The 14164-nt window shown below is 42.2% G+C and overlaps 1 protein-coding gene and 1 non-coding gene across 2 annotated transcripts in view; both read left to right on the top strand.

The window, feature by feature from the left end:
* LOC103177704 (tyrosine-protein kinase JAK2) overlaps positions 1-14164 on the top strand; it is a 54631-nt gene that overhangs the window by 18773 nt on the left and 21694 nt on the right. The window contains exons 4-8 of the mRNA XM_007892011.2: positions 1017-1134; positions 5535-5680; positions 8077-8398; positions 9553-9672; positions 13896-14053. Of these exons, the coding sequence (XP_007890202.2) occupies positions 1017-1134; positions 5535-5680; positions 8077-8398; positions 9553-9672; positions 13896-14053 (864 nt within the window). The remainder of the gene's footprint in view (positions 1-1016; positions 1135-5534; positions 5681-8076; positions 8399-9552; positions 9673-13895; positions 14054-14164) is intronic.
* trnav-uac lies at positions 3275-3346 on the top strand. Its single transcript has one exon. It is a non-coding gene; the product is annotated as a tRNA-Val (tRNA).

Raw genomic sequence — 14164 nt, 5'->3', positions numbered from 1 at the left:
TTGCATTTGATAGCATCTGTCTGCCTGGCTTTGCTGGTAGCATTCTTGCTTCTGAGTCAGAGATTTGGGGCTTCAAACCTCAGATCGGTATTTTGAGCTCAAGGCTGTCTAGACTGACACTGCAATGCAGTTGAGCATCTTCTGTTTATAGAATGGAACAACTTAGCATTCTCTCACAAAACAGCTCCCATTACTTTTCTGAGTAACTATTCATCATTACTGAGCCAGGACAGTAATTGTCTCCCAATCTTTGGCATCACCATGGTCTACAACTAAAACTATAATTCACCTACACAGTCACTACACTCTAATACATTTATTTCAGCAACAAGATAAACGCTATATGTGTGTTGGCCTGGCTAAGTTGGTAGCACTCTTGTCTCTGATTCAGAAGTTGGTTCAAGTCCCATGTTGGGATTTTGAATTCTCATAGTGCAGGCTGACCCTCCAATGCAGTGCAGGGAGTGTGTTGTATTGTTGGAGGTGTCATCCCTTGGATAAGACATTAAACTGAGGTCCCATCTGCCAGACCAGAAGGACTTTAAAGATTTTCCAGATTTTTGAAAAAAGGAGGGAGTTTCTCCCAGTGTTCTTGGCCAACAATCACCCAAATAAAATTGGTCATTCACTGCATGACAGTATATCCTTTTTCAACCATCATGATGTCCTTTACTCTCTGACTTGGCACTTCACCCAGACTTCTCAATTGATATTCCGCGTACCTTTTTATAAATAGAAGCTATCTGTGCAGTTTTAAGATGTTTCATCTCAGAAATACACACAAACATTAGTGTCCATTAGATTAAATGCAGGATTTAATCACACAATTTCAGGACCAAATGGGTTCTGTTACATGGGCAATTATATAGCAAGGCTAAGGTAAGTGAAATGATCCTTTTGTGGAAATCTATGTTCTGTGATATGTATGAAGCCAAATGTATTGCAATTGATGACTTATAATCAATTAATCATTCAACAGACTGGTGAAAGTAATAATTTGATTTGTTTACCAACAGGTTCTATTTTCCGCACTGGTATAGTCCTGGATGTAATCGAGCTTATCGCTATGGTGTTAGCAAGGGCATGGAGAGCCCTTTTATAGATGATACCATAATGACCTACCTTTTTGCTCAGGTATAGTACGCTGCCCATTTAGGCTTGCATGTGTGGACTAATAATATATGCATTGTCCACTATAGTAATCTTGTTGTTGTAGTTGCTTCAATTTTAATATTATGCAGGAGAATTGTGGCTAGAATTAGTTTGCGACTGATACGATAAGTGTTGAACATATCAGATAATTGTTAATTTATAACCTATAAGGGGGCTTATAAATATTTGCACTGTATAATTACATAAGTCTTTATGATGATACCTTAATATTTATGCTGTGCCACAAGAAAACACTGCCAATGAAATGCAAATAGTCGTCGATGACCTTTCAATAAGCAGCATCATGTTACGCCGTGCAGTTGGAAACATGACCTCTTTGGAAAACTCCTACTTATGTTATGGAAATAATGTGCTCCAGATCTTGCCAGATTGGAAGCTAAACTTAGGTGTTAGATAGTTAGCCTAGTTAATTTGAGTTGAGGCTAATGTTGATGAATTTCTATAGACTGGCAAGTAATTACGAGTGAGGTCAACTATTTTGTACTGTATACTGACCAGTACTGATGCTTCTCGAGTTGGAGACGCTCTGGGTCAGTATTATGGCTGGTCTAAAGCTCGCCTGTAGCTCACAGGAGCCTCTAGAATGTTATAGGCATCTGTCCATTATCTATATCACTGAATGGCTCAGTCCAAGGGGAACCCATGGTCCAGGCAGCATCTGAAATGAGAATTATTTGACTCCGAACCATACGACTGTACGACAGATGGTTGACTCGATTCCAATATTCTGCTCCAGCTTAGCTCCAAGGAGACCCCGCTTACCTTCTTCCTCCCCTCCTGCCCATAGAGGAAAGTTGAGTATTAATAAAAACAGGTTTATTGATTCTGACAATCTTAATTGTCTCGATCAATGCATTGAGTGTTGTGGATAGTAGGCATAAACAAATATTTTTTGTTTGATTCATTTATTCCTCCAATTTCAAAATGTTTTTGTGGTTCAGCTTCAAGCTTTGATTGCATTGATTCTTTTTAAATAAGCATAAAGCTTATTAAGTCAAAACATCTTAACAAACCTATTTAACAATACCCGACTGGCATTTTGCTTCAACCCTAATTTAAATCAAGCTTTGATTTATATTGCTCCTGGATAGGTGGATCTTGTTAAAGATCTTGAGCCCAATTCCAAAAGACAAGGGAATGCCTCCTGGTATCCTGGCTAACAATTTCGCAATCACCTTCATGGCTGTTTGCAGGACGTTGCTGTGCACAGATTCACTGCAGTCTTTGCCCTCAAATACACAATCACTGCACTTTACAGTAAATGCAAGTTGAAGCTCTGCCAAACATTTTGACAACTTGATAAAGTCCTATACCAAATACCAAGATTATTATAAACATTTAATGCCAGAGTGGCACAGGACGTTGGAATATTGTCAATTCACCTCCTGCGTTGGAAATTATAGACTGAGTTCATTGTAACACAGTTTCTCAGATCCATAAAATTAGACAGACTGTGTCTGTTATAACTGGAAGCACTTCTGATAATTTCAAGTCCACAAAAGACTGCATTCTAAGCAAACTTGTTATTCTAATTAACGGGGAACCATGTTGTTGAAAGCTGATTTCCATGCCCTCTGTCTGATTGCTGTTAAGGTCAATGGAAAATAACTTCTGCACACTCACTCCAGCTCTTCTTGGATACTAGCCCAAAGCACACAACTGCCCATAGTTTGGAAAATAGAAAACTCATTTAGAGAAGGTAGATGTGGTTTGACGTCTTTGAGGTTGGGGTGTACTATACCGATCTGTTTTTTAGTGCAAATAAGCAAAACATAACCTTTCATTAGTGCTACCCTATAATACAATACTGCCTAATATGGAGAGAGTACATTGAAAGTACATCAAAATGTTCCAGAGTGATGTAAATACAACTGCTGAAACATAAACATCTCTGAGAACTATTGCAGTTTATTCTGCAGAGTTTATGTAGTTCTATCTCCAAAACCAGCTCCCGAACAAATCTTAAGATTAATTCTGGAGACTATATAAGAGACTTCTTATCATTCAATATATACTTCAGGCTCTTACAAGAGGGAATTCAGTGTGGAGTTTAAAATACTCAAAACACCATCAACACCCTATAATATGAAAAATAATGTGGAGTCCTGTAGCTCAGTGGTTAGAGCACTCGCTTTACAAGCGAGAGACCTGGGTTCAATTCCAGGCAGGGCGAAACCTTGGGCAAGTTTCCTTACTCCACACAGAGCCTAATAATAATCCCTCCAAAACCAAAAACAATAATAAATTGGTCATTTTCAATCTACGACTGTTTGTGGGACATTGCTGTGCGCAATTGGCTGCCGCGTTCGCCCACAAATATACAGTCAATTCACTTTACAGTGTGTTCTGTGAAGCGCTTTGGGACGTCCTCCCGACGTGAAAATCGCTATATCAAATGCAAGGATTATTATTATTATTAAATAAACATAACTACCATTCAAAGTGAGCCTGGATTTGAAGGGAATTCTCCTGTCTTGTGCCCAGAATCTGCTTTGGTGAAGTAGGTATCGGTGTGTTTTGCGGCAAGCTATGTAGTTTTAGCTGGTTAGACTCCAGAATACCCCCAACCCCATACTTTGGGGTCCCCAAGCCTTACCTCTCAACAATCTGTCTGGTAATTTCCAGATTTTGGTAAGCAGGATGGGTTCTTCAGGGTAGGGAGTTCACATTCCTTCCAGACACTGGGAAATTTCCATGTTTAGGTGGTAAACCTATGTGAAACTCTTATCTGATTTGGATACTCTTAAGCATGGTGATGAGTTTCTGCATGTGTCCGACACTTGGCTGACCAAATAAAAGTGGAAAAAAACACCTACGATCTTTATATTATAAAAGTCTAAGAGAAACTTGAAACCTGCAGAGGGCACAACAACAATAACTTTTATTTATATAATAACTTTTTATGCATTTATATAGCGCCCCTCACAAAGGGTAGCATCCCAGAGCGCTTAAAAGGCAAAGAACACAAATAAATATCAGTGTGCTGTCACATAGTGGTAGGATGCATGTTTCACTGGTAGGTTACCAATATTGCTTATCCTGTCAGATGGAGCATTAACAACAACAACAAAATTACATTTGTACAGCGCCTTTCACGTCAGGAGGACGTCCCAAGGCGCTGGACAGTCAGTGTTTCGGATACGAGCTGGGGGGTGGGGGAGGGTGGAGGGCAGGGGGGAAGCAGGGAGATCAAAAGCATGGTCAAAGAGGAGGGTCTTGAAATGGGTCTTGAAGGTGGCAAGGGAGGGGACGAGGTGAAGTAACTGCGGGTTGGAGTTCCAGAGGGTGGGGGCAGAGTGGCAGAAGGACCGCCCGCCAATAGTGGGGTGAGCAAGATGGGGGACGTGAAGCAGGCCGGAGTCTGCTGAGCAGAGGGAGCGAGCAGGATGGTAGGGGGTTAGAAGGTTGCAGAGTTAGGGGGGAGCAAGACCTTGGAGGGCTTTGAAGGTGAGGACCAGAATCTTGAACTGCATCCTCTGTGTGATGGGAAGCCAGTGGAGTCGGGCGAGGATGGCGGTGATATGGTCCGGAGCCTGGTGCGGGAGAGGACATGGGTTGCAGAGTTCTGCATGATCTGTAGCTTATGGAGCGAGCGTTGGGGAGGCCGATAAGCAAAGAGTTTGCATAGTCGAGCCTCGATGTAATGAATGTGTGTATGAGGGTTTCGGCGGCCTGCGGTGTGAAACGATGGCAGAGCCGGGTGATTTTGCAGAGGTGGGGGAAGGCAGAGCGGGTCATTGGACCGATCTGGGGTAGAAAGGATAGTTGAGGGTCAAACAAGACCCCAAGGTTCCGGACTGGCTCAGTGAGGTGGAGTGTGTATCCATGGATGGTGATGGTGTCAGCGCCTGAGGTGAGGAGGCGCTGACGGGAACCAATCAGGAGAGCCTCGGTCTTGTTGACGTTCAACTGTAGAAAGTTAGCTCTCATCCAGGACTTGATGTCTGACAAACATTCTGTCAGGACAGCAGTGGTCCTCGAGTCAAGGATGGAGGCAGAGAGGTAGAGTTGGGTGTCATCCGCATACATGTGGAAATTGACCTCGCGTCTGCGGATGATGTCACCAAGAGGGAACATGTAGATATTGAAGAGGAGGGGAACAAGGACAAAGGAACGCCGCATGAGACGCTCCGGGGGCTATAGGAGATGCAGTTTGTGGAGATGAAGTGCAGGCGGTGTGAGAGGTACAATCTGAACCAGTCAAGGACAGAGAAGTGAAGGTTGAGGTGAGAGGAGAGGTGGTTAAGCAGAGACCTTCCTTGCACGGAAGGAAGGGGAATGGACAAATATCACTTTATGTCATAGGTGGTAGTTCACTGAAGAGCTGGTGTCTAAATTCATCCTTTTTATTTATCTTATAGTGGCGAGATGACTTTGTAAATGGATGGATAAAAATACCAGTTACGCACGAAACGCAAGAAGAATCTCTGGGCATGGCAGTACTTGATATGATGAGAATGGCAAAGGAAAAAGAACTGTCACCCCTGGACATCTATCACTCAAATAGGTATGGGGGAGGGATGCAAAAGCTACCAGCTTCTTCCTGCTGTGCATTTACAGTCTTGTTTTATTTCATGATCCAGCATACGTTTGCTATTCCCACCACCACCACCTACCACCTTGTACTGCTTTAACATTAACATTTTACACCTTTTTACGTGGGCTGCCCTACATGTGACGTTCAAGTGATGGCACTGACCTTAAAACGTTTCTCTTAATGCAGCCACACCCATAAAATTCAGATAAATTTCCATTTTCCAGCTTTTTCTTGTGTTTGTGTATGTGTTTGTGTGTGTGGAACTTCATATATTAATAATAATGCTAATCCTTGATTTAATTTTGCGTTGTGAGGATGTATCAAAGCACTTGGATTTTCTGTAAAGTGTAACGACTGTGTATTTTACGTATGGCAGCATTATGCAAGTGATGTGATATGAAAGTGGTGTTTGTGAGCACAGCATTCAGTGCCAAAGGAATAAGTTTTAACCCGTCAAAGCTATTGAGATTAAATTGGCTTTTATGGTACTAGATTTTGATATAGAGAAAGCAAACGAAGTATAGAAAAGAAGCTCTGTGGCCAAGAAGAATGCTAACTTCAGAGTAAAGGCCATTTCACTCACATTTACTGGCTGAAAGTTGTGGCTGCTTCACAGTTTGTAACCAATAGTGCATTCAGTATTGGATGTTTTGTAATGGGATCAAGAAATTTTCTGGAGCAGCCTTTATTTCTTAACTAAGAAATCTCATTCAGAAATGCCTCAATATTAATCACATTGTGAGCAGAGGAGAGGGAGGGAGTTACTGGGAGCTTCTGGTAGAGATTGGAAGAACACTTGGGATGGGCAAGACAAATTGTAGCTGTTGCTTTAAAGAGCTTGATGAAATTTATTCCATAAGTGTTCTCAACACAAAAACTATCCTAGTAACCTTTCCCATGCTCTGAAAGCATTTCCCTCCCAACAGAATCATTTTACCCACATGGAAGTTTGGGATAGCCGTGTCTCCCATTCGGGTCCCATGACACTTGGTATTGGACAGGCAGACATTTAGATAGTGAGGCATGGCAGGTGTTTAGGAACACTTAGGAGCGAGGAATGAGGAAGCATGAAAAATATATGGAGCATGGATTGAGAGGGGGTCAACGTAGAAACCATAGAAATTTACAGCACAGAAGAAAGCGGTTTGGTTATTAAGTCTGGGCTAGCTCTTTTAAGTGCAATCCTTTCAGTCCAAGTCCAACAGAGGGATACGTATACGGAATAAGTTCCCAGCATTGAGAATAGGGGAAAAGGCAGAGGATTTGAAAAGTGATAGAAAGTAACAGTACATAGTTTGCGGATAAAATGAGAGGAAGGACAGGAAGAAAAGAAATTCAAACAATAAGCAAGAATGGGTAGTGAGGAAGTTTGCAAAAAGCCCAATGTGGCTTGTTTTCCCTCCGGTGAAGATCATGGCCATTCCTCTGTGCCTCCCCCTTGATTGCAGGGGCGGAACCAGGAAGTTGGTGTGCAGTGTGAGCTTAGCTGCAGCATCCCACAGTTTATAGTTTATAACTAATATTGCATTGAGTTTTGCATGCGTTTCCTAATACGAGTTTTGCAAAACGTCTGAGTAGGGTTTCTTTCCGATAGCCAGAGTTATGTCACTCTGGCAATGAGGATGGGGGAAGAGACGGAGACTTTGAGAAGTAATAGAAAGTGACATTAAAAAGTCGGGGGATAATGAGAGAAAGAAAGGACCAGGAGGAAAAGAAATTAAAGCAATGAGAAAGAATTGGTAGTGACGATGTGTCTAAAAATAGCCCAATGTGGTTGAACAATGATTTGTAATTGGTAGAGAAATGTGAGAATTAACAGAAAATTGTAGTCTGATGGAGGATAACGAGAAGAACAACTTTCAGTGAATTAATACTAGTAACTAGATTACAAAGGGAAGGATTGGTGTGCAGAGTGCTATGCAATCCAGCTTGCTGCGGTCACAGTTCAAAGAGCTTGTGTCAATCCAGACTGTGGCAAACAACTTGTAGACCTTGCTTGCAGCTGTGTTGCTTAATGTTCCCATTGAGAGGATTTCCTGTCTTAGGGTGAGCTCAAACCAAATACTTGTCAGCTGTCTGACTGCTCTACTTAACACTCTTTTTATCTTCTTTTCCCCTTAGTTCGATAGAGCTGAAATTGGCATAACACTGTGGTTATACAGCTGGGGGCGAAATAACGTTGCTCTCAGCAGCGTAACACTTATTTGTTGTGTGTTATTTCCGTTTGCCCAATAACATGTACAGTCACGCCAGTTTACACTATATCCTTTGAAGCACTTTAGGATGTCGTCCTAATGTGAAAGATACTAAACCAAATGCAAGGTTTTGTATACTTTCCCAACTTACTGCATTTTTTTAATTTCCAGTTACAAATCCTTGTTACCAAAAAACATCCGTGTAGAGATCCAGAACTACCACTTTGTGACCAGGAAGCGAATCCGGTACAGGTTTTACCGGTTCATTCGACAGTTCAGCCAGTGCAATGCCAGTGCCCGAGACCTGAAGCTGAAGTATCTGATTAACATGGAAACTCTTCAGCCTTCCTTTTTCTCTGAGTATTTTGAAGTGAGGGAACTGATGAGAGGACCCTCGGGAGAAAATATCTTTGTGACCATAATTGTAACTGGAAACGGCGGTATCCATTGGATGAAAGGGAAACGTAAAGACAACGAGTATGGCTCTGATCAGGTAACATTCATTGTAAGATTTTTTAGGCAATCTGCATTGATTTCTAATATTTAGAGCAGAGCTGAAGAATTGGCATCTGAGCTGTTCACATTGGTTATAATCTTTTGTTTTGTAATTCTTGTGGTCCATATTAGCCTCCTTGTCAAGCAGGTTAGTGGGGCCCCTTTGGGGCAGATGACATGCTTGCCAGTGGAATATTAGAATCGAGCCAAACCTCTGTAGCGCTCTAGATTGCCTGATTCCTGAACCGGTGCGGGGGCCACAGTATTCCTAACGACAGACCAGCCAGCCTGGCTCATTGGCAGAACTTGGAGGAGCAGCCTGAGCCAGGGATTCTTTCCACTCAGCTCCTGTTAACTCTGTATATCAAAGCCCTAATGGGTAGAGCCATCCTAGCTGGACAAGCAACAGGAAGCTTGCCAAATAGTGCTAGCAATTGATTTTAACAGATTAAGCTCCAGCAGTACCCCATTGTAAACTCTGGGGACCCCAAGCCTTGGCTCGTGCCATCCTGCTCCAAATGCTCTCTGGAATTAGGTAAGCAGGGATCATCTCTCCGGGGAGAGCGTGGAATGCATTCCATTCCAGACATACAGAATTTTTTATGTGTAGGTGAGCTGCATGAATCTCTCAGTCTGGTTTGTATACTCTTAAGCATTGTGATGGGTTTCTGCATTTAAACAATGAATATATGTTGACTGATGAATATAAGGTGAATTATTATTGGCTATTATCTACTAAGTTTATGAGATTCAAGTCTCTAAACCAAATCTTCGTATATTGGATGATTTTTTTGTGACATTTTATTTGAAAAATCAAAAAAAGTTACTAAAGGAAGAGGGGTTTACTGGAAGAGTACAGGATATTTCTACGACCTTCTCTCTAAGAGGCAGACTGCAGTATGAGAGGTCGCAGGGTCGTGTGTGATCAGTTGTAATAGAAAATAGAAAAATCTGGTCTTATTCAGAAGCAAAACATTCTGCAGAAATGAATGGTGGGAGGTGTGCATGGTAGAATTTGCTTTTATTTGATCTACTGATGTAGTTTCATCATTTTAAATATGCGCCACAAGAATGAAGTGCTGTCAAGGTGGTTCGGAGGCTGACTTGTTTGTGACTGGCATCACAGTAATAACACCTTTCGTCTGTGCACAGGATCTACAACCATATTGTGATTTCCCTGATATCATCAATGTCAGCATCAAGCAAGCAAACAAGGATAGCTCGACAGAAGGCAGAATTGTCACCATCAACAGACAGCACAGCAGCATCTTGGTAAGGAGGAGACAACACTAATCGCCCTAAGTTTAAACCCACAGTATTCAAGTAGGAAATTCAGGCTAGCAAGGGCATGGTTCGATTAATCCAAAGGGTGACGACTGGTGAATGGAAAAGTTATTAGTATTAGTTTTGTGGAGGCCTGTAGTGTAGTGCACTCGCCTCATAAGCGGTGAAGCCATGGATTCAATTCCATGGCAGGACCAAACCTTAGGCAAGTTTCCTTACTCCACACGTCTCTGTTAGTAAGTAGGAACCCGGTTGTTAGTTGATTGATGGATCGCTTTTCCAGGAGTAATAATCCCTTCAAAATAAAATATAACAAATGATAATAATAATTAGGTCACCCTGTTTGTGGGACACTTTGTGGGACACTGCTGTGCGCAATTGGCTGCTGCGTTTCGCCCACAAAATATAGTCAATTTATTTTACAGTATATTCTATGAAGTGTTTTGAGATGTCTCGAACATGATAAGGCACCATATCAAATGCAAGGATTATTATTATAGTGTTGAACAACCAACTTCTTATCCCACCCCAAAATTAGTTTATTGCATAAGAATGTAAACTGCAGACAAATACAGAAAGAATGACAATAATAATCCTTGCATTGGATGTAGCGCATTATCACTTGTTTAGACATCTCAAAGCGCTTCACAGGATTTTACAGTGAAGTGTAGTGATGGAGGTGTTTGTAGGCAAATGTTGTAGCCAATTTTTCACAACAATGCTCCACAAACAGCCATAAAGTGAATGACCAATTTAATTTGGGACATTGTTTGGCAGGGCATCAGGAGAAACTCCCTTCTCTTTTCGAATGGCGCCCATGGGATCTTCTAACGCCCACCTGAACAGGCAGATGGGATCTCTTGGTTTAACATGTCAATTAAACGACAGCACTACCAACAATGTAGCACATCCCCAGCACTATACTAGAGCATTAGCCTAGACTTTGTGAGTTCAATGTCCTGACATGAGGCTTGACTCCACAACCGTCTGACTCAGCGACATGAATGCTACCTACTGAGCCAGACTGGAAATGTAAATACATTACAGTCTGACATGTCTGAAATAATGCAGGTCTGGCTCAGTATCGGTATAACTCCTCTCCATAAGGCAAGGAGAAGCTAAACTGCCAAGTGTATCTTATGTATCAGATGTTAAAACCAAGGTCCCGTCTGCCTGTTCAGATGAAGATCCTATGGCACTATTTGAAAAGAGAATGGAGTGTCTCCCAGTGTCCTGTGCTGTGCACGAGAAGATGCCGGTGAGCAGTGACGTCTCTTTCTAGCATTGTCAGTGATTCCTGGCGATGTCCAAAGGCACCATTGACATCAAAAGGTACATTTCACTATGTGTCAGAAGCAGAAGAATTACTTGCTTCAGCAGTCCCCCAAATACAATTTGTCATTCACTTAATGACTGCTTGTTGGACATTGCAGTACACAAATTGGTTGCTGTGTTCGACTACAAAATACAGTGACTACACTTTACAGTAGATCCTGAGAAGCACTTTGATATATTAAATGCAAAGATTATTATAATGCAGAGAAGATTTCATAACAGTTCAGGCACACTGTGGATGGTTTCAGACCTGGGCAAACATGTTTTTCAGGAAATTGTTATGTTCTGAACAGTATTATTTTGCCAAGCATTGCTATATCAGGCCCATTGTGGGTGTTTCGCCCACAAATATACGGTCAGTTCACTTTACAGTGTATTCTGTGAAGCGCTTTGAGACATCCAGAAGACGTGAAAAGCGCTATATCAAATGAAAGGATTATTATTATTAAGGATTATTATTATGAAGCACTTTGAGACGCTTCAACATGATGAGACGCTGTATCAAATGCGAGGATTAGTATGAAACATTGTGGAACATCGCCACCTGCTGGGACCACATTGAATGGCATTTGTGCATTGCTTGCGCTCATCACACATTTTAAATAATCGTTGCATTTCATAGAGCGCCTTATCACGACGTCGAGGAAACTCAAAGTACTTCACTGGATTTACTGTGAAGTGTAGTAACTGTGAATTTTGTGAGCAAACGCAGCAGCCAATTTGCGCACAGCAAAGTCCCACAAATAGCCATGGAGTGAGTGACCATTTTATCTGGAGGAGTGTTGGCCAAGACATTCTCTTTTTGAATAGTGCCATGGGATCTTCAATATCCACCTGAGAAGGCAGATGGGATCCAGGTTTAACTTCTGATACATGCTGATAAACTCGGCGGTTTTGCTTTTGCTTTTCTCTGCCTGATAATGACAATCAAGTTTCCTCATTCCACCTTTGTTCCTCCATTTGTGCAGATTTTGCTGCTGTTTCTCGATCTTTGTCCAATATTACTAAGCTTCTTCAAACTTTATTTTCTTCCCAAGTTCCAAATATCCTAAGTACTCTTTCTCATTGCGACAATCCTTACTATATTGTATTCCAAACTCGGAACACTGTCTGCTTCTCTTAACTTATTTGCCTTTAATAATAAATAATAATAATAATCCTTGCATTTGATATAGCGCTTTTCACGTCGGGAGGAGGTCCCAAAGCGCTTCACAGAATATACTGTAAAGTGAATTAACTGTATATTTGTGGGCGAACGCGGCAGCCAATTGCGCACAGCAATGTCCCACAAACAGCAGTCATGGATTGAAAATGACCAATTTTATTTTTGTTTTGGAGGGATTATTATTAGGTGTGTGGAGTAAGGAAACTTGCCCAAGGTTTCGCCCTGCCTGGAATTGAACTCAGGTGCCTCGCTTGCAAAGCGAATGCTCTAACCACTGAGCTACAGGACTCCTTTGTCACCTCTCAGCTGGACTATTCAAACATCCTCCTCGCCAGTCTCCCCTCCGCTACCATTAATAAAATTCAGGTCATCCAGAACTCTGCCGCCTGCATTCTTACCCGCACCAAACTCTGCTCCCCGATCACCCCAGTCCTTGCCAGACTACACTGGCTGCCTGTCCCAGAGAGGATCGATTTCAAGATCCTCACTCTTGCCTTCAAATCCCTCCACTTCTCTGCAACCCCCTGCCTTTCTGACCTCCTCTCTCCTTACAACAGTGCCCATCGCCTTCGCTCCATTCGAGTCTGGCCTCCTCCTCGTTCCCCGAGTCCTCCGCTTCACCATCGGCGGCCGTGCCTTCAGCCACTATGCCCCGAGGCTCTGGAACTCCCTTCCTCATTCCCTTCGCCTCGCCCCCTCTCTTCCTATTTTCAGGTCTCGGCTGAAGACCTTTCTTTTTGACCGCACCTTTGGTCACCTTCCTCTCCCTCCCCCTGACTTGGCCCCGGGATCCGTTATTGTGAAGCCCTCTGAGACGCCGTCCGGCGTGGAGTGCGCTATATAAATCCAAGTTGTTGTTATTCTTCCCCAGAATCTCAAGACTCCATACTTCCTTATCTCCTTGATCTTCCCTTTGTCCTACAATTGGATCTGTGTTGTGATTTATGTAATACTTTTTCTAAAGCACTTCAGGTTGTTTTGCGTTATGTGAAAGGTACTATATAACAACAACAAAATTACATTTGTAAAGTGCCTTTCACGTCGGGAGGACATCCCAAGGCGCTGAACAGTCAGGGATCACAATATAAATCCACTTGTATTAATTATTGTCACTATTCCAGTTTTCGTACATTCGGCAAACTGACAATCAAGCTGAACGTATCGGACTAACTGCAGTCTCTGACCATCAAGCTGTACATATGAGTTTGCTGCAGTCTATGACTCGGAAGCTATACAAATGGGAATTGTATGTGTATTCTTACACAGGCTTACTTCAATCTTTGATCAGAAGGCTGCCTAATGTCAGACTAAGCCAGCTTCTGCACAATGCCCAGGTTATACCCAGCCAGCAAGCAGTTAGCTGACAAATGTAACTCAACATGCCTAAGAAAAATCTAACTCTTTAAATGTACATCATTCCCAACGCGCGCGCACACCCACCCACACACACACACAGCAAAAGAGCACCAATTATTCCTCACAAGTACCGTGTAACATGTTCAAGTACTTTATAAAATATCTATATGTAAACTTTTGAAAGTTTTTGTTTATGAAAATGTTATTTTGCTGCCCTGATTTTAGGTAGAAGTTTTCTCCACTCTGAAGCAACCAGTGTTTTAAATGTATATACAAGGACCGCCCTGGAAATGATTTTTCTTTAAGTTATATTTTAGCACACTTGTGAATTTCATTTTATTTCTTTTTTGGATAGGAAGTGGAGTTTCCATCCCTGAAAGAGGCTCTTTCGTTCGTGTCGTTAATTGATGGCTACTACAGGCTAACTGCAGATGCTCATCACTATCTCTGCAAAGAGGTTGCACCTCCCAGATTGCTGGAAAACATTCAAAGCAAATGTCATGGGCCAGTCTCGTAAGTGCCAGTTTTTTTTTGTTTTACTTGTTTTAGAAGGTCTGGTACATTAAACTTGTACACACATGCTTAGATGGTTGGGGGTGTGGGGTGTGCTCCCTTGTTGCAATG

Source organism: Callorhinchus milii, unplaced genomic scaffold (genome assembly GCF_018977255.1).
Source record: "Callorhinchus milii isolate IMCB2004 unplaced genomic scaffold, IMCB_Cmil_1.0 Scaffold1, whole genome shotgun sequence".
NCBI lineage: Eukaryota > Metazoa > Chordata > Chondrichthyes > Chimaeriformes > Callorhinchidae > Callorhinchus > Callorhinchus milii.
This window is presented reverse-complemented; position numbering and strand designations above follow the sequence as displayed.